Source organism: Siphateles boraxobius, unplaced genomic scaffold, assembly GCF_051911475.1.
Source record: "Siphateles boraxobius isolate OS27281-9 unplaced genomic scaffold, OSU_SipBor_1 19, whole genome shotgun sequence".
NCBI lineage: Eukaryota > Metazoa > Chordata > Actinopteri > Cypriniformes > Leuciscidae > Siphateles > Siphateles boraxobius.
This window is the reverse complement of record NW_027508799.1, coordinates 20,085,266-20,110,588: the sequence shown is the minus strand read 5'-3', so window position 1 is coordinate 20,110,588 and position 25,323 is coordinate 20,085,266. Positions and strand designations below refer to the sequence as shown.

General features: G+C 37.6%; 1 protein-coding gene across 6 annotated transcripts in view; it reads right to left on the bottom strand.

Annotated features, from left to right (window-relative positions):
- Window positions 1-737: 737 nt before the first annotated feature.
- Window positions 738-25,323, bottom strand: part of ppp1r12a (protein phosphatase 1, regulatory subunit 12A) — a 76,417-nt gene continuing 51,831 nt past the window's right edge. The window contains exons 9-28 of one of the 6 annotated variants that reach the window (XM_077234191.1): window positions 25,192-25,322; window positions 23,670-23,777; window positions 21,642-21,863; window positions 21,417-21,505; window positions 21,076-21,192; window positions 17,757-17,903; window positions 16,722-16,835; window positions 16,493-16,639; window positions 15,598-15,688; window positions 15,102-15,275; window positions 14,844-15,003; window positions 13,173-13,300; window positions 12,463-12,525; window positions 10,008-10,024; window positions 9,747-9,873; window positions 9,552-9,656; window positions 8,333-8,380; window positions 8,027-8,063; window positions 7,263-7,313; window positions 738-2,437 (exon numbers count right to left, since the gene is read on the bottom strand). In XM_077234191.1, coding sequence (XP_077090306.1) covers window positions 7,282-7,313; window positions 8,027-8,063; window positions 8,333-8,380; window positions 9,552-9,656; window positions 9,747-9,873; window positions 10,008-10,024; window positions 12,463-12,525; window positions 13,173-13,300; window positions 14,844-15,003; window positions 15,102-15,275; window positions 15,598-15,688; window positions 16,493-16,639; window positions 16,722-16,835; window positions 17,757-17,903; window positions 21,076-21,192; window positions 21,417-21,505; window positions 21,642-21,863; window positions 23,670-23,777; window positions 25,192-25,322 — 2,057 coding nt within the window. In that variant the 3' untranslated portion in view covers window positions 738-2,437; window positions 7,263-7,281. Of the gene's footprint in view, window positions 2,438-4,987; window positions 5,303-7,262; window positions 7,314-8,026; window positions 8,064-8,332; window positions 8,381-9,551; window positions 9,657-9,746; window positions 9,874-10,007; window positions 10,025-12,462; window positions 12,526-13,172; window positions 13,301-14,843; window positions 15,004-15,101; window positions 15,276-15,597; window positions 15,689-16,492; window positions 16,640-16,721; window positions 16,836-17,756; window positions 17,904-21,075; window positions 21,193-21,416; window positions 21,506-21,641; window positions 21,864-23,669; window positions 23,778-25,191; window position 25,323 lie in introns of those variants that run through there. The other 5 variants (XM_077234190.1, XM_077234195.1, XM_077234192.1 and 2 more) reach the window with 5 other exon arrangements.

Below are 25,323 nucleotides of genomic sequence, written 5' to 3'. Positions count from 1 at the left end.
CCTGCAAATGGACTTTGATTATTTACATATGAGCTAATATTCAACAGGTGAAAAAATAAGTTGATAATTCAAAGAAACAGAAAGGTTTAGCATTAAGATCCATGAACCATTAAGTTTGATTGAATCATTATATTATAAATACATTTTAAAAACACATCTTGGTTTACAGATTATGCAAGTGAAAACTTTACTTGTTTATGGATCCTACATTCTATATCGTGTGTCTTTGAATTAATAGTTACAACACTATTAATAGTTCATATATCTGTGTATAGTCCTTTTTTGTTTTGAAAGTCATCCGATTATTATTGAATAAAAAAAAAATAGTATAAGATTCCTGATCAGTTAAATTTGGCTTATTCACCATTCAGGTAGTTTGGGTATTAATAGGGGAAATATCAATATCCAACAACAATAATCCAACAAAATCTTTGTAAAAATTGGACTACAGTAAAAGATTATTCCTAAAATCCTATGTTGAAAAATCTAGAGATGTGGAACTAACATTGGTTTAGAAGCATCTAGTCTAATAATCCCCCCCATCCAATTCTTTTATATCTACTGATTTTATTAGTTTATTTTTTGTTCATTAGAATGGACACTGGTTCTGAACAGGTTAAGTTTATTACATTTAACAGCAGGGTAATCTGACAACAGTCGACTGGTTCTCACATCTAAACATGTGCATTTCTTTATAGTATTAAGGGGAAAAAAATAGGACAACAATGGCAAAGAAATTTTTACAATGTACAAGTTTATTTTAATTAACTCTCAGTGGTTGGTAGTCACAGCACAGCTTGCACGGATGAAGCCACACATCTATTTTACAAGATGATGGGAAATTTAAAAAGGAAAGAAAACAAAACAAAAATTAAAAACCTAAACCAAAGAGGAGACAGCTGACAGTCCAACTACAGCGACATTTTTTTTCCCGACTACAGTATTTTAAGTACAAGGCCACTGAAATGCATAAAACGTGTTTCCGATGCATGGACTTCATCTGATGCGGTGGCAAAAGTTCGCTAAACCAGACAGCAAGACTCCTGACATGGCATTGACAGTGCATGTAGACATTGTAAAAAGGACTGGGTTAGCGATATCTAGGATCTTTTTAGTGACAACACCTCGGCTAATACAACAGCTTTAAAAAAAAAAAAAAAAAAAAAAGAGAGAAAAAAAATGAACAGCACTCTTCCAAAAGATACTGAATAAAATGTGTGAAATGTAGTGAAGCAATTATATTATCATCTCACAATTTTACGTGAACACTTAAAACTGAGAGGAAAAACACCTTCCCCCTTGAAGGGGGCGGCTCTATTAGTTTTCAATGACTTTTTCGACTATAAAAGAAGAAGGAAATAGTTAAAACACACTTTGTCCTCTGGAGTTGGTATATTTCAATAGTAACAGACAGGGAACCATAAACGCATGCCATGTGCTGGTCTCAAACAATACATACAGGTATATACAACTTCACTCAGTACCTGCTAAAACAACGTGAGGAGTACAGGATATAAACCAACGACTACACTACAAACTCAAAGAAACGAGAGAAAGAAATCGGGGGAGAGGAGGAAACCGGGGTGAGCCACGAAAGTGGGGAGGAAGTGAACATTTACTAGTGACTGACTCATTCTTAAAGCATTTGTATAGGAAAGAAATGCATATATTGCACATAAGTGAAAGCTTCGATTTCACAAGGTCCACCTAATCGGTAAAGCCAGGGGGTCCGTCGTCTCTCTCGGGCCGCGAGGGAGAGGAGGAAGTGTGCGGAGCGTGCGCCAACATCGTGGAATGCTGGGAAGTCTTCTGCTGAGAGACAGTGCCTCTGAGGACGAGGCGGGACTTCTAGCGCAGTGTGGAGGGGATGAGGACAGGAAGAGGAAATGGAAGGAGAGGGCTGCACATTGCATGACGCATCTATACAGGAAGAAAGATTAAAGAGCGGAGCAAAAAAAAAAAAAAACTAAAAACAACAACAACAAAAAGAAAGATAGATCACAAAAAAAAAGTGTGGCACAAATAAAATCAGGTGTTCTGTGACAGCCAAGAGAAATTTGATGCAAGTGACGTATGTACAACTAAGGCTTATTGGTTAAATAGTTTTTCGAGGCTTTCCCCGCCCGCAAAGTGTTCAATGCCATTCTCTCGTCTAACGCTTTTCCTTAGTTCTGTAAACGCAGTGGTTCTGTGTGAGTGGTGAGGTGGGCGTTCGGTGGAGCGGAGAAGCGAGGGAAAGCTGGGGACTGAGAAACGGAAGGGCGGACTGAGCCTTCTTGTTGCCGTTGTCTCGTATTAATATCTAGATGTGCAATACCATTACTGCCGGATGATGTGGGGAGGGTCTTTTCTATTTGGAAAGCTTGCTTATGACTCGGATCAGCGCTCCGTTCTCGTCCTTTAGTCTCTGGTTGTCTGCTTTCAAGTCTGGTAGCGTCTGGAAGAGAAAACAGAAGAGGGGAGGGTTAGATTCACAGACAAGAACCAGTGTTTTGTAGTTGACGCGTGTCTCTAGACAGTTTTTTTTTATGTCCTTCCTTCCTTCCTTCAAACAGCAATTACCATCCAACACAACCCCCCTTTCCACCGATATGGTGATGGTGCCTGATCTGGAATCGGGGGGAAAAAAAGGCTCAGGAATGGCTTCCAAACCTGCTGGTCTAGAACCCATAATATCACTATAATGTCAATTGCAGGAGAGTTGATAATTCTCTCAACATTTTTATTTAATTTTTCTGACGATATGCAAAACGTATTTTAATATGTTATATATATATATATATATATATATATATATATATATATATATATATATATATATATATATATATATATATATATATGGTGAGAAAAAGGAAACCAAACAGCCACTGTAGCCAAGTGCACTCAAAATGATTGATGCATAAACTATAATACAGTAATCAATCATATGAGCTAAATTATGATGAATGATAAGGATATTTTATGTTTGTAATACATTTTACTTTTTTTAATATATGTATCAGAATTTTATTTGAATGCACTAATAAAACATACATAGTACGCATAGCTATAAACACACACACATATACTGTATATATGCATGTATACACATATATATACACACACACACACACACACCAACAATCCCATGCAATGAAGTAAATGAATAGCTGAATCAGAGAGCTTTGAATTGATTCACTGAATAGGACCATTTGAATCGATCCACAAAGATCAAACTTGCCAACTGTAAAGAGTTTTAATGTAAATGTAACTGCCAAATAAAAAACACTTTCTATTTCAGGAATTATTGGAATATCAAAAAACAAAATTATTCAAAAGCATTATATATACACATTCTAGAGAAGTCTGCAGATTCATCGGCACCAGAACCAGCACCATTTTGGCTGAAAAGGGATGGTAGACTTACACACACAAACCAACAAGCACACTGCGGTTCAATGGGAAACTGTAGCCATGCACCCTCAGATAGATGGTAAAGATGAGGACAGTGCTCAGGCCAGGCGTTCCTCTCTCTCTCTCTTTACACACACAGAGTTCCTTTGTGTGTTCTCAACTGGACGGGATAAATAAAGGGGCTGGAACACAAGAGCGGCTCAAAGTGTTTGTATAAACCACAACACTGAGTGCTACTTGATACCCAGCCCGCTCCAGTCTTCAGGTTGCAGTGTTGAAATGGAGATCTTTAACTGAGATTTCACTCTCACTGTCCTTATTGATCATAAACCACATAGATGGACTGGTGAACTTTCTTGACCGCAGAAGGAAAAGTCAGACAAACTACTCTACTAACTGGACACTGAAAGTCCCCACAAGAAAGTCACAGGTCTGTAACGATATGAGGGTGAGTAAATGTAATATTTCACAAAAAAGGGTGTTCTGTAAACAAAGAATGCAAAAATATTGTGTGCCAGGGTAAGAAATTGACCTGTTTTCCAGGAACACAAAGAAACAACTTCCTTGTGATAAACTTGCCATTTACAATTACATTTTAAATAGTGTAATGATACCTCCCGAGAGAGAGATTCACAATCTGTCAGTACTGCAGTTATAGACTGGGAAAATGCATTAAAACAGTCCATAAAAGCTGAGTGCTGAAATAGGTCACAAAACAGAACTGAATAAAAGAAACAGGACTTAAAAACCTAGACAAAAACTATAAGCAAAAAAAGTGTCTCATTCTGTACAACACTGAATAGATTATGCAAGAGAAGCTCCAAATGTAATTTAAGCATTTACCAAGGACAATCTGTAGATTAAAATGCATGAGTTTCCAGAAGCCATGCAACCTAGATTAGCCTTAGGCAGAGCATATATGTCAGTTCAGCTCCAGGATCAAAATATCTGGGATTGAGGGAAAAGGAATGGTCTCCAAAGTATAAAAAAAAAAAGAAAAGGAAAAAAAAAAGCAGAGAAACAGTTTCAGAAAAACCAGTCAAGCACCTCATGCTAGATGCCAGAGTCATCCAAAAGGAACTGCACTTCACAGCAACACAATCGAGGGTAGGGGCAAAAAAAAAAGAAAAGAAAAAGAAAGAAAAAACTAAACAAAAACAGAAATTGTATTACTAAAAACGGTTTATACATAGCCGGAACTGTGCGATGGATATGAGCTGCGTTTAATTAAATTATTTATTTTAATATCAACATACAATATATGTCATGTTATTCATGAAGATATGTTATTTTAAATGAAAATACTAATTTTCAGATTAAAGCAAATCGTCATTTGTAAAATGTCATTCATAAACTGTAAAAAAAAAAAATATATATATATATATATATATATAACAAATTAAAACATGCCATTTGTAAATAAAAAATCTGGCAGAATTACTTTACGTAATTTTGTAATGAATGACACATTTTTATATATAGAAAATCAATGCAAAATATTTCCTCTTTCCCCCCCTCATTTCTAAAGCACATACCAAAACAGTTCTTTATTAGAATAACTGTATGGTGTAAAAAAAGAAAAAGAAAAAAAAAAAAGAATAAAACAAAATAAGAATAAAAATAGCCCCCAAACCCCCCCCTTTAAGAAAAGCAGAGAGCACTGAGGGAGGCGGAGCATCAGCTCAGATACAGGCTGGCACCTGCCTTTATATGGGCGTGGGCGGAGCTGAATGGAGCATGAGGAGGGGTGTAAGAGGAGGTGGGGGCGGGTCTACAGGTCTGCGGCGGGCAGGAGGCTGCAGCCCTGCGAGAGTTTGGAGAGCACGCGGGACAGCGCCCTGTTCTCTGCCTGCAAACGCTCGTTATACTGGCGCAGAGACTGCACCTGCTTTACCTGAGGAAGGTTCTACGAGAGGGAGAAATACAGACAGAGAAAGAGATAGAGGAGATGACAGACATCAGACAAAAATAAACGCAGAAAAACGCAAACTAAAGTAAACAGTACAAAAAGTGACAAAATATGGGATCACAGAACTAATAAAAAAAAAACAAAGACGTGTGCACGCTTATCTACAAATAATCAATTTTTTTAAATACAGATTAATATAAACTTAAAAAATGAATATAGGTTATATTGCTTGTCAACCAGGATGTGGGGACTTACTAGAGGGACCTTAAGCTTAAAATAATATAAAAAGACAAATTTTAAAATTAAAACAGGTCAAATTCAACATGTTAGCTGACATAATATTTCTTATTTTAATTTGCTTCCTTAAAAAAGAAAAACAAATGATGAACTGGGCTTTTCATGGTCTTCTGCACTAAAAGAAAAAGGTTAATATACAGTATAGATCAATTTTAGTAATGAGGACCATCCCAGATGTGCCCAAATTAGGTTTAGTCCGATTTAGCACAATTCTGGGGGAAGTTTCCCCTTAATACAGTTAGATGCACACATACTAAAGTGGGGTTTCAATGGGGAATGCTAAAATACTGAAATCTACAAAAATTCATCATGTCACAGAAAGATTAAAACCAAGGCCTGGAAAACTTCTCGCTCACATAATTTAAGATTTTAAATTCTGCAACCCCTCCACACACACAGAACAGAGACATCAGAAGAGAGAGAACATGTGCAATATTTACAGTACGGCTGAAACAGCTAAACTGAGCTGCAACTTGATATGAAGCAGATAAAATGAACAGTGAAACAACAATCTCAATTCCCACGCAATCACATAAGCGAGCTGTAAAACCCCCATAAAAAAGGAAGAAATCAAAGTTTTGTAGCTTTTAGTCCATGTCTGTTCGTTTTGAGGTCCTCTATCCACCTTTTTCCTGAGCAAACGATGAGCTAACTTCCGTTTGTATGCGGTCCTGTTCCGTTCTCCATAGGAACCCATTGTTAAAACGGAGTAAAAAAAACAACTGAATTAATTAAACAGACACTTTTTGAACATTACTAATAATTAAAATGAGGGTTAAGCTGTGCTGTTACCACAACAACAGCAATAAACTGAACAAATTCCGTTTTGAGCACCAGCAAATCTGAAAAGAATGTCTGTATATGGCGCCATATGCCTTGCATTTTATGCCAAAGACTGATAAGAGAAAACGAGCATGGCTTGCAGCACTTAAGTTAAAATACTCCCCATTAAAGGTATATGTGCACTCTCGACAATTTAAGGACAACCCCCCTAAAACTTCAACCAATCGGTAGCTGTATGTAGGATATGAGCGTCCATATGTTTTTAATGTAGCTAACGTCAGGCAGCTTCATGTCATCTACACACATTAAACTTTGACGGGTGAGGCACTGAGAAAAGACGCGACACTGTAAAGTGATGGTAGTATTGATCCTTGTGCTTTTTTAAAACCATTTCCATAGGTTTAACATTACATTATCAGCTCGGAAAACATGGTCATTTGACTTAGAAACACTGGAGACAAGAAATGTAAAGGATAATTCCGCTATGAGTCGAGCGAGGAACAAGGTGGATATGCTAGTGTACGCATAACATTATTCCCAAAAATAGTCTTAAGTTCCCTTATCAAGAACGACAGCATGTCGTAATTACCATAATTTCGAGATGACAACACATGACGTTCTACTCGGAGCGGTTCATGTCCTTGGACTGGGAATTATGCATTTCTATGACAACACTATTAACGGATAAATGAATCTGCAGCGGTCAGGTGATACAAGTAGGAGCTCTCAGAAGATTCCCAGCTTATGACGACGGGAACGCTTTTTACAAGCTGGGATCTCGTTATTACGGTAATGACGACCTTGCGCTTCTGTTTGTATTGATATTTACAAAGGGGATGCACAAAAACACATTTCGAAAACAGACAAAAAGTACTACCTTCAGTTCCTCCTCCATCTCAGAGATCTTCCTTTCTAGAGCTCTTCTTTCCTGCAGACACACACACATGTTGACATGTTACCGCGCATGGCCATAAAACACATTAACATCTCCATGATCCACTATCACTGCAAACAAAGAGAGATACACACGCAGAATCATGTGAAGGCATCCGGTGATTGAATGTCAAAACAGAGGGAAGTGAACAAAGTGAAGGGAACCACACTGCTTAGTGAAGCTGAAATATAGTATGACTATTCATGCTTAAGTTACTTCCATGAATAGTGTAATAAAAAAGAATGCAAATAAATATATTTACTATATGTAATAATTATGGATTAATTATATTAGTTAAAAAACATTCTGTATGGTATAGGCACGTGTACTACAATTCAGGAAAAGAGAAAATGACTGGATATATTTAGAGGAATAACTCACTGTAAACAGATGTAGCAATGAATTAAACTGCACTTAAGATGCAAATACAATTTTTAAGATGATTCTTTCACACAGACAATGTCTCACACACATGCAGATACAATGTTTGAAAGAGAAACCACACCATTCTCTACGTCTCACATGAGACACAAATTCACTTGTACAAGTTTAGAAAGGTGTGTTGCATTTGTGACTTAAAGGCAAAAAGTGAAAGAGGGATTGTGATTGGCTGATGGGATTTGGTTCCAAGCCCCTGGGGCTGTGAGAGGCATGTGATTCAGCCACTAGCAGAGCTGTAAACACATTCGATTCAGGTTAAACGTTACCCAAAGCACCCAGCTGAGCCTGAGACCTGCCTGCAACCTTCAGACATAAACCAGTGCGGAACAGTTACCAACCGTTTGGCCGATGGAGGACAGAATTCAGCATTTATCTGGAGCAGTTCTTAAACATCTCCAAAATCTCAGCATTTGAGCTGAGATTTGCTGATATGTGACTTGATCCATAAAGGATCCTTTATGGATTTAACGCCCCATCATTGCATTAGTGTGAAGTACACCTGCCATTAACTTGGGTGGAGAATAATGATTCGATACATTAAAACTTAAAGTTTAAGTAACGGTTGTTTTTACCCTTTTCTCCATCTCCAGCTGTGACCGATCAGCAAATCGCTCCTGCCTCTGTAATTAAATGAAATACAGTAGGTGAGCAGTGTTGAGGCCCAATCAAGGTTTGCATGACATTTCTTTATTTCCAGAAATTGTATTATTATTAATATTAAAAATAAATGTAGTATATGAAAATAGAAATGTCATTTTTATTTATTTTAGAATTAAAATTCATTTCTATTCTTTCCCAGCCTGGAAATCATAATAGAAAATTTCCTGACATTTCCAGGTTTTTCATAATGAAACTGTGTGTTGGTATTAAAATGATGGTATACATTTTTACATTAAATTGTACCATTAAACAATAACACTAACAATGTGTGTTAATGAAAATAACTAAACTAAATGGTACAAAAAATCCATAAAGCAAAAAATCCATAAAGCCACTGAATTAAGAATTGTACAGTAGTGGCAAAAAGTGCTGTCCGGCCTAGGAATATTAACATCTTCACCCATTATTTAAATATTAAAAATGTTGGCATTTGGCAAGAAATTATAAACGCATGCAAAAAACAACAGAACCAGCGAAATATTAATAACTGATTTTGTTGGAGTCAATATATACTTTTTTTCCTGTGAGCTTTTTTTTTTTTGCCAAATAATTCTGTCAGATAAATACATTGGCCAAGTTTAGTGTTTTGTTCTCCCCTCATATTTAACATATTTAAAAATAACAAGAATTTCCTGATGGTATAATCAAACTAAAATCAAATTAAAGATGAATATCCCCATCGGAAATCACTTTTGGCCACTACTGTATAAATATTTATCTGTTTGTTTAATTTTAGATTACAATAATTTCTATTCTCTTCCCGGCCTGGAAATCATCATTTTAAATGGATATTTCCAGAATTTCCATGACCGTGTGTGGCAACCCTGTCTGATCCAACTAAATTGTACTGAAATTACAGTATTCATTTTTGTTTAAGTATTATTCAGTGTTAAAGAATGACACTAACAATTCAAGAAAAATGAAAGAAAAAATTGGCGAGTCTTAGGAGCTCAAATAAAAAATAAAATAAAAATATGACTGAGTGAATTAACTGAAAACAAATGATCACTTGTTTTTTTGTGTGTTTTTATTCCAAAATACAGACGATGTGAACAGACCTCTGAAGCTTTTAGTGCAGATGATATACAGGCAAACAGAGCCCAAAAGAACTCACTCAGAAAAGGAGCTCACCTGTGTGGCTTTCTCCAGCTGCAGCTTCAGGTCTGACAGCTCCAGTTCTGTATCGCGTAACTGAGCTTTCAGCTTCTCGTTTTCAGCTAAAATCTGCTCATAAAGCTGCAAGCGGAAAGAGCATGTTGAGTAAACACTCGACCGCAAGGAAACCGTCATTTAACGGGGCGTAATCATACAGCGCCATGTTTGTACCTTCTTATAATCAGTGGTGTCGTCTCTTTCGATGCGCGAGTACGGTCGCCGGCTCTCTCCAAAGCCGCGGCTACTATAAGACTCGTAACGGTCAGTGGAGGAAGTGCTAGTAGAGAGAGGGTCATTCCTGAGGGAGGAAATGGATGCTTACTTCAAATATTCACTGCTGTTTTCATAAGCATGATTGCAAGTATACTTATCTCATTTTAAAAGGACATAGTTAAGTACTTAATGACAAAGAGTGTTTTTTGTGATGCGTACCTGGATAGTCTGTCGCTCTGTGGATGTGAACAGATAGAGAGAGAGGGAGAAAAAAAGAGGGAAGTTATTACAAAGTCTGTTCCTGCTGTTAATCAATCACACGCCCATAATGCATTTAGTGTGTCTGTTTGTCTAGCGTCTAGCCTATCAGAGCGTCTAGAATGCAGATTATCAATTAGTCTGGGATGGATTGTGACGCTCTCATTCCCAGCTCTGATGGCCTGCTTAATGCTGCTATTTAATGAGAGTCTGTGCGGGTCAGCAATCTATCATTTACCGCTCTACAGTAAAGGACGTGTTTGAAGACACTGGGCGTAATCCATTTGATTTTGTCCTAATAAGAGTCATGCTTCAAAAGGCTCAACTTCAACACGAGTGCCACATTTATCAAAGTGGAAGTAAAAGGACTTCGGTCACCGTCCCTCCTCCGCTCATTTTATTTCTTCCTCTCAGCCCCGCTGGGGCTTTTTCTCCATGAATTCTTGATCCGCAGCCAAGACCTCTGGGTCTGATCTTATTCCCCAGCGGCTCAGAGCACACGCGGGGTATTGGAATGAGTTTGGATTGGCATACTAACAATTATTTTTGAAAGTAAGTACTATTCAGTTTGCATATTGTGCACGATGCAAATTTTCTGTATGCATAGAACTATTACAATTCAGTAACAACACCGCTCAAGATGAGAAATGTAGTATGCCATAATGTAATGAGACCTGAGCCCGGGACACACCAAGTCGACGTCAAAGAAGCTTACTCGGACAAATAACTCTGCTTGAACACACCAAAAGGACTAAAGGTGACTCAACCAGCATGTGCATTCTGTCACTTTCTTCATTCCAGTCGGCTTATGTTATTATGAAAACATTTGTGCATTCGAAAGCTCAGGTAAGATGATGTAAAATTATAACAGCCTTCTGTCCGAACCATCTTGACGACTGCTTGCTTTTGCTTTTATTCTTGTGCACCGACTCGTTCGCTAAGCTGAACAGCCAGAGTTCTCTCTCTCAACGTGATGAATCTGCCCAAAAAACCCAGAGGTTGTCCGACTACAGCCGATGGTGCGGAACACACCAAAAAACAACGACAAGCGGACCGACGCTTAAAAGCAGTCAGACAGCCGACCGGTGGCGTGATGCGTCCCAGTCTTTAATGTGTCTGTGCAAATGAACCGGTAGTATAATTAAATGTGATCTTTTAACCACAATTTTCTCCTTTTTAGAGTTCTCGAATATTCTGAAAGACAAATTTCAATTATGTTTCCAGTCGTATGTAATTACAGGATAAAAAAGTTTAAAATAATTTGATCAAGATTGAACTCGCAGACAGTATTCCATTCCAAACATAACCGTTTCTCTCATTTGTGCTTATAGTTGGCTGAAGGCTGGAAACTTTGGACTTCTAAAACTCTCAAACTCTAAACTCTCAGGCAATGACCCGTGCAACTGTGCAGCCCACTTCCTGTAGATGATTGCTCTGGAAGCATTCTGTAGCACTGAGCTTTGTATCAGGGCTTCCTTTTCAAAGCAGAAGAGCTCACTAAGAGGAAATGTGTGCTATTAAGCTAACAAAAAAACAGCTGTCTCATAAAGAACCCATAGACCTCATTAGGTTTTCTTTCATACTGCAGCCCTCCTAACACTTATGATTTGGAACCATTCAAGCAAGAACTGATCTTTAGCTGTATTGGGCCATATCTGAGCTATATTTAATCATGGATGAGATGCTGTAACAAGTGCACTTGGAAGAGTGTTTTAATGTGTCCGCTGGGTTTTCTTCCTCTCCATACATGCAAAAAGCAGTTTCCTATTCTTCATCCACTGACTCAACATTCAACAACAAAGCTTTATCTTACTCTTTGTATTTCTATCTTCCTGACTCTAATAAATTGTCACTTTTGAATGACTCATTCCTAGTTTTCCGCCCAACTGCGTGTGATCTGGTTCCAGGATCATGTTGGCACAGGATACGCAGGATATTTATCTTATCCCAGCTAGACTCACAATATCACCCCAGTCACACAACTAACAGCTCAAGTACACACTAAACACTGCTCATGTGACTAGCCACATATTTTCTTTCATCGCTGTAAGTGTGATTTTCTGCAGCTAGGAATTGCTCGCTGACTATTCCTGTAATAGGTGACAGTCTGCGGGCTGTGAAATCGACTTTCATCTATAAGAGAACTAACGCTGCTGGGACAATTCCAGGAAGTTGGAGAGGGAGGAGGGGGTCAGCAGACACAGTAATGTCAGGGAATTGTTTGTCGTGCCAAACATGAAGGAAAGTCAAACTGTTCTTTGACTATACAAGGTGAAAGTAGGAGCTGGGCAGAGGAAGAACCTCAAAGTCCTTTAAAAACAGTCCAACACAATAAGCAGCTGAGCTAAGCAACTGAGCATTTGTCTAACTGGTACATGTGTGTTGGCAGATGCATTGTGGGTGAGTTAATGTTCACCTGAGGCTCTCCTTTAGTGCTGCCATCTGAGTCTGATGGGTGCTCTGGATCATTCTCGTCGCTCTGTGACATACAAACACATTTTAAATTCCGTTATCACTTTACAATAATGTTCCATTAGTTAACTAACAATGAAAAACACTTCTAGAGCATTTAGAAATCTTAGTTGAAATTAATTTCAGCATTTACTAATACATTATTAAAATCAAATGCTGTATCTGTTAATATTATTTAATGGACTTGAGCTAACATGAACTAACATTAAACAGCTGTTTTTTTTAAATAACTAAAATAAAGATGAATAAATACTCTAACAAATATATTGCTTATTGCTAGTTAATCCATTAACCAATGCTAACTAATGGGACCTTATTGTAAAGTCTTACCCAAATTCCAACTATATTATAAAAGTAAACAGGGTCCAAAATTTACAGTTGCCAATCACCAAATGCACACACACGTATTAGCGTGAACATAAAATTGAGTTAATTACCAGCTGGCAGGTAAGTAATTGACTAATCAGAATTAAGTATTCCAGAGAGTCGTGTAATAATGTGATATATTTATATATTTAGAACCATAACAGTTTTGTGGCTGGTGGCAAATAGTTTTGGATGCTCATTGTAAAGCTCACATTATGTCTTTTGAATCCGAATCCGAATCCATATAGAGTGAGTTTTGAATGCGCTTTATGTGCAAGAGTTTCTTACATCCTGGGTCCAGAAGGACACTCCAGTCGAGCGTCTTTTCTCTCGAGGTCGTCTGCGGTCGCGTATAGAGCGTGGCTGGGACTTGTCTTCACTGTCCTTATCGTCATCTCTTTCTTTTCTATCATACTCTGGTCAGAAAACAGACACATGGTGGTTTATGAGTACAAATGAGCAACTATGAATATGCATAAACGACTGGTGGAAACCGGGATTTTATTTGTGGGAATGATATTGCTCCAGGACTTAATCCTGGCTGAGCTAATGGAACAATGGAATCAATCTCAAAATTAAACTATAAATTGTATTATTATTATGAAGGTTAGCGGGTTTAATTGTAACTAATATAAGCTGGAGAATGTCAAATCAAATACACTACAGTTCAAAAGTTTGGGGTCAGTGCGAATTTATTTTTATTTTTTTGAAAGAATGAATCTGACAAAGATATCTTTTTGACAAAAGATTAATATTAAAGTTAAAAAAAAAACTGTTTTCAACTGTGATGTGAATTTTCTTGACCAAATCAGCATATTAGAATGACTCAGGTTATTTGCAGAGTTTTAAAAATAAAATTAATGTCCCTAGAGAACAAAACCATAAAATCTTCAAATAAATCATGCATCTCAGATTTTTTTACTTGATTAAGCAGTCTTGAACATTCAACAAGAATGTAATACTGCTTATCAGCAGAAAGATGAGGGCGCTTAAATATTCACACTTAAAAACATCAACACATTACAATATAAAAACCATAAAATAAACATTGTCAATTCATCAACAGTAGATCAAAAGCAATCGATTGCCATGAATGTGCAGTATTCATTTATCGCAAACTGTTCTGAAACCATGAGCCCTTAGAACGCACAACAGCACTGTGCAGCGGTCACATTTATTTCCTGCAGTCATAGCTTTTTTAAGTTTAATAACCACATTATGCCGTATCGGGATTCCTGATTTACCGTCCCCAAATTTAATACCTCTTAAATGGATAATTAAGACTTTTGTTATGTCATTTAAGATATTTGAGATGTTTCATGACCTTAAATTTGATCAAATGGAATTTAAGACTTTTTAAGGACCTGCAGCGACCCTGATGATTTCTGAAAGATCATGTGACACTGAAGACTGAAGTAACGGCTGCTGAACATTCAGCTTTTACATCACAGGAACAAATAACTTTTTTAAATATTTTAAAATAGAAAACGGTTATTTTGCATATAAATAATATTTCACAATATTACTGTTTTTATGTATTTTTGATCAAATAAATGCAGCTTGGGTGAAAGACTACTTTAAAAACATAAAAAAATCCTACCGAACGCAAGATTTTCAACGGCCTGAAGCTTGGCTTAGTCAGTCTGCAGCCATACTAAAGGAAGTCCCTGTCTGTATGCCAGTTCCTGTAGCGTCACAAAACCATATCACTCATTTTCCTTCCTGTGCCATGTCACTCAACTTAAAGTGACACAAAGCTGTTGTTTTTTCCATGACAATTAAGGGCATTTGCAGTGCTTGGAACAGTACATATAATTTATATAATTTTTTTTTCTTCTTAAAAATGTCATGTCGTAATAATTATTTCATTTTCCAACAACAGGCTAGTTCATTATTGTTATGAATAAAAAGTTGTCTGTTTTTATTTTTTTGGATGAAACGAGATCCGGACATGTGTACCTCTCTCAGTGTCCCGTGTGGAGCGGTAGGTTGAAGTGAGGCCCGTCAGGCTGTTTGGCCTGTTCAGAGAGGAGGTGCTGTAGAGAGAAGACGAGCTGCCAGAGGAAGAAGGCAGAGTGGAGGAGGCTGTGGTGGTCGAGGCCAAGGTGCTCCGGTACTTCTGGAGGACAACAAAGAGGACACCCGTGCGACATAAAACACACAAAATGCTAGTTAAAATTCCACAAACTGTCCTGTTCCCTGTGAGTTTTCACTCACCTCCTCAAAGCTACGGTAGCGTGACCTATAGTCATCCTCCTTGGTCTCTTTCTTCTCTTCCTGTTTCTCCTTGTCTTGTTTTTCCTTCTCTTCTTTCTCGTCTTCTCGGGGCCGTACGGGGCGACTGCGACCGATGGTCTTCTCCGCCTCCTGGAGATCAGTCAAGGTCACACCCTGAAAAAGAAAGTCAAAATGTTACAATGATGTCATTCATTCATTCATGAGTCTCCTAAATGACTTCAATAATGATGTCATTTTGTTGTAAAACTCAATTTCTTCTCTAATGCAAACAGTTATTTCTCCCATAAAATCCCTGTCACATCACAGAGCTCAGAATGTAATAAATTCCAGTAAGCACATCCTGAGCTTCACTGCTCAAAATTTGAAGCAAGAACCATTACAATCTCGCAACAAATTATGTGTAAACCGCACTGTGGTTCAGTCTATTATTAGAGAGAGTTCCTGAAGAGGTGTTTAGATGAGAGTCTAGACTTGCCTGTGTGGACCTCCTGGACTGCCGTGCCTGTCTGGATCTGGCTTTCCTCTGAGACTCAGACTCTTCATCACGCACAGGGGTGAGGTATGATCTACAGACGCAACACAAAGAAACTAAATCCCACAGCTGAAGCAACAAGTGCTTTTATTGAGCCTCTTCAGGGCATGTTTAAGAAGAGTAAAAATAGGCTTTGGGGAATAAATAAGAACATGATGCATTGTTTAAGCTCAATTTAAATGTTCACATGTAGAATTCAAATAAAAGACAAAAAAAATATCTAATGAAGAAAACATATATTGTGTTGTTGCGTCTAAAATGGCAAAATACAGTTTTGTGGCTGGCAATAAATATGTATGGCTAGTATACCTTTTCAATTCAGGTTTAAATTATTATTAATAACAATGATTTATTAAATTATGAATTATTATTCAACTGTTTAAGAACGGAAACTGTTAAAAAATGATTCAATTGCTACCATATTTGATGAGCTCTATGCATGTGCGTTGATCAAGGTTTATGTGTGAATAAAAGCCTAAATTAAATCATCGTTTAAAGTGATCCCTTCAGAAGACTTCGATTAAACTGCTCAATTCATATGCTTTACATTTATGTTTATGAACTTATTATAAAAAAATAATAAAAAAATCTCTCTATTTGTGTTCTGCATAGGAATGGAAGTTAAATGGGTTAAAAATAATGTGAGGGTGAGAGTAAATAATTTTTATGTTTTCACAAAGAAAATTCAGCTTTTTTTGCTTTAAATCAAATGGAGCTGGTTAGTCTCTTTTTCTTTTTTTAAATCACAATGGACAAACAAAATGGTAAAAATACGTCCAGAACAAAAAAAAGTGTGCAGAAACACTCCGTGATCCCATGTTGCAGTGCATGCGTGTACCTGCGTCTCTCTCGGCCGTCAGAGCCCAGTATAGTTCCAGTAGTGGAGGTGGTAGTGGTGGTGGCTGCAGTGTTGATTGTGGGGATGACCGCGGCCGACTCCTTCTCCTTCTCTTTTTCCTTGTCCGCGTTCTCATCGGCCCAATACCTGTTACGCATCAACACATTTCACTGTCACAACCAACTCTTGAGTGTTTAGTTTGTAAGTTAATAGGTGTGTGTGCTTGTACCTAGACAGCAGGCTGCGGTGTCCTGTGGGCGAGGTAACGGAGGAGGTCGTTGTTGTGGAAGTGGCAGAAGAAGTGGAACTTAAAGCATCATCTTGCCTCCTTCCAAACGAGCCGCTACGGCAACACATACAACAGTCAGTGGACAAGGGATAGGAAGAAGGAGAGAGAGAGAGAGAGAGAGAGAGAGAGAGAGAGAGAGAGAGAGAGAGAGAGAGAGAGAGAGAGAGAGAGAGAGAGAGATCAAAAGTACCACCACAAGAGAAAACAGGATAGTGCACCAAAGAAAAAACACATGCAAAAACAAACCAAAGAAAAAATAAATGAAATAAACCAAACCAAACAAAAACTAAAAATCACAAAAACAAAAAGCAAAACAGAAACCAAAACAAAACAAAACGCAAAGCAAAAGCCAGGTCCATAATGTGCAAATAAAAGTAATCAAATAAATTACAATTAGGACTAGGCAATATAAAGAAAAAAACTCAATTATTTTTTAAACTTTTGACAGTGTTCTATATTTAACTTCAAACACGGTTTACTTTTTATTTGCATATTTTTGCCTTTGCATCTTTATTCAATGTTTACTCAACTGAGAATTAAAATTAAAACAATACTATTCAACATTATATTAGGTAATATTTAATTAAATATTTCTTAAATCGTATTTTGAAATTTCACAGTTATTGGAACCAATCCCTCTATTATAGTTATCTCGTCAACCTTGGCGAATACATTGTGATTTTGGTATTATATTGATCAGCACTATATATTCAGTCTATTCTAATGGATAGCGCAAAACTATTTACCAAAATAGTCAAATAAATTACCAGACATTAAGAATGGCAAGAAGCTACATGTGGAGAATGCAAAGACACATGAGGACATGGAGTGTTGTGTGTGTGTGTGTGTGTGTGTGTGTGTGTGTGTGTGTGTGTGTGTGTGTGTGTGTGTGTGTGTGTGTGTGTGTGTGTGTGTGTGTGTGTGTGTGTGTGTGTGTGTGTGTGTGTGTTTGCTAGGCAGTGCTCGGGCAGGTACCTGCGGTGAATGCTGTAAGACTGGTAGTAGGAGGAAGGCTGCTGGCAGGCTTTAGAGTTGTTAGGTTCCAGGCTGGAGGCAGAGGAGGATTTGGCGGGCAGGTCGCGAGAGCTAGACGTGCGGCCTAACGCTAGCGTGTGAGACGTACTGCCGTGTGGAAGTGCCGGGGTTGAAAGAGGTGAGTTAGCAAGGAGCGGACAAACACACATACACACACATTAAAACAGACACAGACAAAATGTTACACATATGTCTAAAGCACTGACTCCATTGTGGGGGGCTTGGCTTCTTATAAAGTCACATTTTGGGATATAAATCATCAAATACCATCAATAACTTCACTGGACATAAAAACGGAAACCTACTTCTTTAAGTCTTTAAGTCTTCACTGTCATTTTTGATCAATTTAATGAATCCTTACTGATTAAAAATATTAATAACTTAAAAAAATATCTCAAACTTCTGAACGGTAGTGTAAATTTTATATGTAGACATTACATTTTATATGATCACAAAATGTGTCTATACAGTGGGTATAGAAAAGAATCACCCCCCTTTAAAATAATCACATTTTGTTGCTTTGCAGCCTGAAATGAAAACGGACAAAAATCATTTTTGTTTTATTCAGCTGTATTTACAACTTATAACATCCAAGTGAAAGATATAATACCAACTTGTCAGATTTTTTTTTTTAACAAATTAAAAAACAGAATCACTGAGTTGGAAAAAGAATCACCCCCCTCCTAAAAATGACTTGTAAACCCAACCAGGTGTAGTTAATCACCTTCTCAATAGCACACAAAGCCAATTGACTTTCAAATGTGATCAGCTGTGGTCATTTTGATTCGCTCAGCATGAAACAAGGGCTGCGTCCCAATTCGCCTACTTATACTACGACCTAAAAGTATTTACTCTTTTTGTGAAGAAAAAGTACATACTTTTGAGTGTGTAGCAAAAGATTAGGCAAGCTTCGGGACATACTACTTCGTCATCTTTAACGGACAGCTCTGTCGCGTGCGTCCAGCCACCGTAAACTGCCCTGTCAATCATCTTGTCACAGTTAAAATCCTCCATTCAATCTAATTTAATTTCCTACCGTTTCGGAGAGAAATGTTGTGGCACCTTGGTCTGCAGCCGTGGGTCATTAATGCGGTGACTCTCCTCATGTGTTTGCAATTTGAATGTAATGATGCATTTAAAAGTTAATGGCTAAACGTATCTTTACAAAAGTTCACAATGCTTTCGTCATGTTAGATACTGATAATTACCCACTCAAACCCCTTTATTTAAACCTTTCTAAATAACCACCGGACTGGCGCGTCCTCCATGTCTGTAGTTTTTTAACACTTTTCACCCGTGTTTGTAGTTCTAATCGAATCCTCGTCCATCGCGCGATGGGTTGTGGGCAATATCAGCCGTTAGAGTGCGCATCGATCTGCACTTCGGATTCTGACCAGAAAAAGTAGACCATCCGGGTATCTTTGGAACACTCATTTCAACATACTACGATTTGGGACGTACTAATTCTAATTTCGAATACTATTTAGGACGGATAGTATGCGAATTGGGACGCAGCAAAGCTTTTCCTGAAGCATTTCAGTCCTTGGTAGTGAAACTGAAGAAAAAAATCAACTATGGGTGGCAAGGCATTGTCAAAAGATCTCCGGGATAAAGTTGTGGACAGGCACAAGTCAGGAGATGGATACAAAAAAAATGTCAAAGGCTTAATCAGTGCCTAGAAGCACAGTGAAGTCTATTATTAAGAAGTGGAAGTTATTTGGTACAACACAGACCCTCCCTGGGTCAGGACGTCGCTCCAAACTGGATGAAAGAGCCAGGAGGAAACTGGTCAGAGAGGCTACCAAGAGGCCTACAGTAACTCTGAAGCAGTTGCAGGAATTCATGACAAAGAGTGGTCATTGTGTGCATGTGACAACAATATCACAAATTCTCCACAAATGTGGCTTGTATGGGAGGGTTGCAAGAAAAAAGCCACTCCTCAAGAAAGGCCACATGCAGTCACGACTGAGGTTTGCCAAAACACACCTTGAAGATTCTAAGGCCACGTGGAAAAAGGTGTTATGGCCAGATGAGACTAAAATTTAATTATTTGGCCTGAACGCCAAACGATATGTCTGGCGAAAATCCAATACAGCTCACCATCCAAACAACACCATTCCTACAGTAAAGCATGGAGGTGGTAATATCATGTTATGGGGTTGTTTCTCTGCAGCAGGGACTGGAGCACTAGTCAGGATAGAAGGAAAAATGGATGGGGCAAAATACCGTCAAATTCTTGAGGAGAATCTGCTGCTCTCTGCCAGAAAGTTGTCAATGGGAAGAAGATTTACCTTCCAACATGACAATGACCCAAAGCACACAGCAAAACTGACCACACAGTGGTTGAAGGAGAAAAAGGTGAATGTCCTTGCATGGCCTAGTCAGAGCCCAGACTTAAACCCCATTGAAAATCTGTGGAATGACTCAGACAGCAGTCCAGAAACGGTCACCATCAAATTTAACTGAACTTGAGCAGTTCTGCAAAGAAGAGTGGTCAAATATTGCAATGTCTAGATGTGCAAAAGTTAATAGAGACATATCCCAACAGACTAAAGGCTGTAATTAAAGCAAAAGGTGGTTCAACAAAATACTGAAACAAGGGGGTGATCCTTTTTCCAACTCAGTGATTATGTTTTTTGATTTTTTTCTGATATGTTGGTGTTATATCTTTCACTTGGATGTTATAAGTTGCACTGAGTAAATACTGCTGAATGAAACAAAAACTGTGTCTGTATTAATTTTAGGCTGCAAAGCAACAAAATGTGATTATTTTAAAGGGGGGTGATACTTTTCTATACCCACTGTACACATGAAAATATACAGGTGCCTTTACATTTAAGGAATTTATATTCCTTGAAAGGGGATTGTTATAATTGTGGGATCTTGGCAGTAAAAATCCTGAAAACCTTGTGTTATACTGTATATGCTTATGATGGAAGATGAATATCACGCTCAAAAGAGCATCTAAAAGAATGTACAATGTCAGTGAGCCGGATTAACGCACTTCTGCAGTTCTACTCAAGTTAGCTGTTAGTTAGTTGTTTCTAAACTAAAGTACTTACACCTAGTTTATGAGATGTTATATTAAGATAGATTGAATCGCAGGCAAAACGTCATACACAAGCCGACAGCAGCTGCTATAAACGCTTGTAATAAAATAAAGGTGCTAGAATCATCTCACGCAGCAGCAGCAGGAAGCAGCGATCTACTAGTCTCACTAGGCAATAAAATTGATATATTTACTAAGGTAAAAGCTAACCTGCGCTGATAGCTGGAGGTTCTGTTTTGTGAGGCCGATCCGTCATTGTTCTTCAGGTCTTCATCCCAGCGTCTCCTGGTGTATGAGCCGCTACGTACCAGACTAGCAGCCGAATCCCTGAGAACCACAAGCTAGAAATAGTACCTCCGATTCCAGAAAACCATGCTTGAAAAATCTATCAGACTACTAGACTAGCTTACTTCTATCAGAACATCGTTCTAAGTAGTGAGCATGCTGCATTAGCCACAAAACCATGCTGCACTTGAGCTTGTGCTTCAAGTTGCAACACACAACATGGAGCAACAGAAGGTGCTCTCAAAACAGCATGTGTCCTTTTTTACCTGTTTTCCTTTTCGTCAATGTCTGATGTGCTAACGTGTCTCCTCGGGATGGATGGAGCAACATACGCCAGGCGTGTCTTCTCCTTTTCCTGTGCACATAAATGAAGAGGCTCAAGAATCTGGAAACAAGACTAAAGTGAACTCAAGGATCTAATGCAAACAGCTCCAACCTTCCAATTAAAAACAGGATTAATCCCCCCAAAATTAAACTAAATTCTAGTAGACCTTTTCCTTGTCCTTATTGTCCAGTGAGGATGAGAGGCGAGGAGAAGAGGCCGAGCGCATCACCCCAGCTGTGTCCTTCTCTTTTTGTGCCTCTTTAGTTGTGCTGATTTCTGCCAGTGCTCCGTAACTGCCGGTTTTCCGCAGGCCCAGACGCCATGATGCAGGAGACTCATCCTTCCTCTCTTCCTCTTTAGGAGACACCTTCCCTGTAGGTGTGCTCACCTGAGGAGAAAGAAATAAACAAAAAAAGAAGGGATGGGGGTGGAAAACAAAAGTTAGTTCGTTTTGGGAGAGCATCAAGGGGAGTGAGAACAGAGAATACGGAACAGCTCGACAGGTCAAAGCAGGGCATACATATGGGAAACGTGGACCGCAGGGCTGGGAAACCTTTTGATATTTTCGCATTTTTAATGATTTTCATTTGGGTGCAATTCCGGAAGTATTTTTTCCATTCATTTCTCCAAAAGGGAATTCAAAAAAAGTCTTTGTTAAAGCGTTTTAAGTCGTGAAATAAGCCAACCAGCAATGAGGTAAATCATAACATTACAAACTTTGATTTGAAACAAAAAAGTATTTGAAAATCTGACAAAAATATAAAGGTAGAAGGTGGTGTACTTAAAGGCTTTAGGGATGCGTTTTGATTGTTTCGCATCTCTGATTGGTGGAATTTTCTGTACAGCATCATGAATAATGTAGTTTATCCACCACCAATTCCGCAGTTAAATATGATTATTTTAAAACCAAGTTGAAATAATGTGTACTGACCTCTACAAAAGCTAAAACCATCGATTAACAACCTCATAGCTCACAGTAAGGTTTAGAAGTTATCATTGACAATTTTCCTATGTAGAAAATAATGGAGTTTTTACTTTCGGAACTTGACTGTTGCACTCAATATATATATATATATATATATATATATATATATATATATATATATATATATATATATTATATATATATATATATATATATATACACACACACACACACACACACACACACACACAAACACACACACGTCTCAATATTTATCTATGTGCTCTGAAATGGACAAAATCCACTAGCTCGACCTTCAGAAAATGTAATAGAAAAAAAAAACATATATATATATATATATATATATATATATATTTATAGTATATTGTAAATATTCAACAACAAAAAATACAACTATTTTAATAAAACAAAGAAATTGTGCAATAATAAATAAAAATATTAAAAGGGATAAAACAATTTTTTATAAAGAAACATTTTTAAAAATATGTTTTTAAAAGTAATATTTTAAAATACTTTTTATTTAAAAAAGTAAATAAATGACTAAATAGATATATTTGAATAATAAAAAATAAAATTAACAATTACAAATATTTAAAAAAAAATTGAAAGAATTTGAAAGAAATTTGAGTGTATATATATATATATATATATATATATATATATATATATATATATATATATATAAAAACAAATAAATAAAAACAAACGCCCAGCCCTAGAGCTCTGATGCATATAAACTTCAAAAATAAACTTCAAGGGAAACATGTGTGGGGCCATTTTGAACAATGTTGTGGATTCCATTGCCTTCAGAAATGCAAACTTGAACTACTATTTTTTAAATAAAAGAAATCTAGGCCTTAAGATAATGAGAATGCTAAATAATATTATAAAAACAACACGGATGACAAAATCAAACATGCCCAATGTCAATCAAGATGTTAGTTTTTGCAAACTCATTAGCATCCTGGTGACCTGTTAGGGTTTAGAGTCGATAATAAATTAATTTGCCTTATCAAAGTACACACAACACTGATGTCACCTGTCATACACTATCACACAGATGATCTTCGACAGAAAACAGCACGTCATCATCACAGCCACGACTGACAGCGACAACACCATGCGGTGAGCCAGTAATAGGAAGAGGAAATGGTCTTGGATTAGACTGTTATCTGATTGGTTAGGGACGTGGTCATGTGGGGAACATATAGGGCGGGAATCACAATGCTGAACACACCGAGGCCTCACCATCGCTTTTTTGGGCACAAGCGCAATGCCAGTTTTGCGCAAGCCTTGACGCCACAACGCAGGACAGCCTGGCTCCCCCCCAGGCACAAGGGCAGTAATGTTATCAGACTAAAGCCATCCAAGACAACACAATGATGAGTAGAAAGAGAGAGAAAAAAACAGATGATTCCAAAGAAAAAGAAAGAAAAAGGAAGAAAGAACCCCTAAATGAAATAAATCAAGCAGCAAAGGAAAGAAAAAAGATACTTCATGATGCACAAATGATAGAGAGAAAGAGAGCAAAGAAAAAGAAACTATATATGAAAAGCCCAGTCACAATATATAATGCGTTTAGCCGGCAAACCTGAGTTTAATACGCAATTAAAAAGCAGAATTTTACTGCAATATTCTTCTTGGACATATTACATAATAAAAAATAAACAAACATCAATATTAAACAAAGTATAATGAATTGCATTGTTCTGGCCTGTAACATCTGACGAATAGCAATCAATGTTTTGAGCATTTAAAAATGTTTTACTGCACATTTCTTGGCCAGATATGCATCTTGTGCACAGCAGCTCCAGTCAATATTTTATTTATATACGTTTATTTAATACACTTCATAAAGTTAAACTGATTGTTATTAATTTTTATTTATTATAACTTCTGCCTCCCATAAAAAGCAGCTTATGATGGTATAAAAACAGAAATTTCTTTCTGAACGTTAAAATACCTTCTCAAAACTCGATTATGATGCGGCCTGCCTGTTTGTTTGTGGGTAGTTTATGTAGTAACAGTCAGTTTCGATATAGTTTAGCTCTCACATTGCAAGTATCATGCTGTACCAGTTGAGTTCAGGAAGACCTTTAACTACAGGAACATGGGCGTCTCCTTGGAAATTCAATTCTTTGAATTCACTGTATATACTGTTGAGATTAAATTTAACATTATTTAAACTATACTTATTAAAAAATTAAAAAATAAAAACAAAAAATAACCAAACTGAATTACATTAGGTTACAGTGTTAAATTCTGTTTAGAGTGAAATCAAATCGGTTCTGAAAAAAAGCATTTTCTAAAAACCAACTTGATGAAAGCCCGACGTTGATGAAATTCCCTTACAGTCCAGCAGAGGGCAGCAGGTACATGGTAAAGAAGTGTGGAGGACATTTTCTCTACTCTCAAGTGCACAGTACTAGAATTCACTGCACTAATATGCCTGAAAACCACATAGATCAGCTGACCTTTTAGAATTTTGCAACCATGCTACGCTGATTCCACGTAACAATGAATTTGAGACTCTGTTATGAAGCCTACAAACTGTTCAACTTGAAACAGCCAATAACATTCATTCCGAAAAGTTGCAAATGCAACTTTCTTGCTTGCTGACACACGCTCAAATACATGCTATGCATGAAGAATGGATGATATTTCCAAGGAGAATTCTCGCTGTGGGCTGAAAGACATAGAAACATGGAAGACAGATACTGGGTGGAGGGAATGGTGGACGTGCCGGCACGTTCAAGGGGAGATGATGTACCTTTTTGGTAGGTGAGGTTGGGGTGGTCACCTGGTTGCTTGGGGTAGTCGGCGACGTGACGGTGTTACTAGTAGGCGCAGGAGGAGGTGTACTGTTGGAAATGCTCGATGGAATAGAAGACTTGGTCTTGTC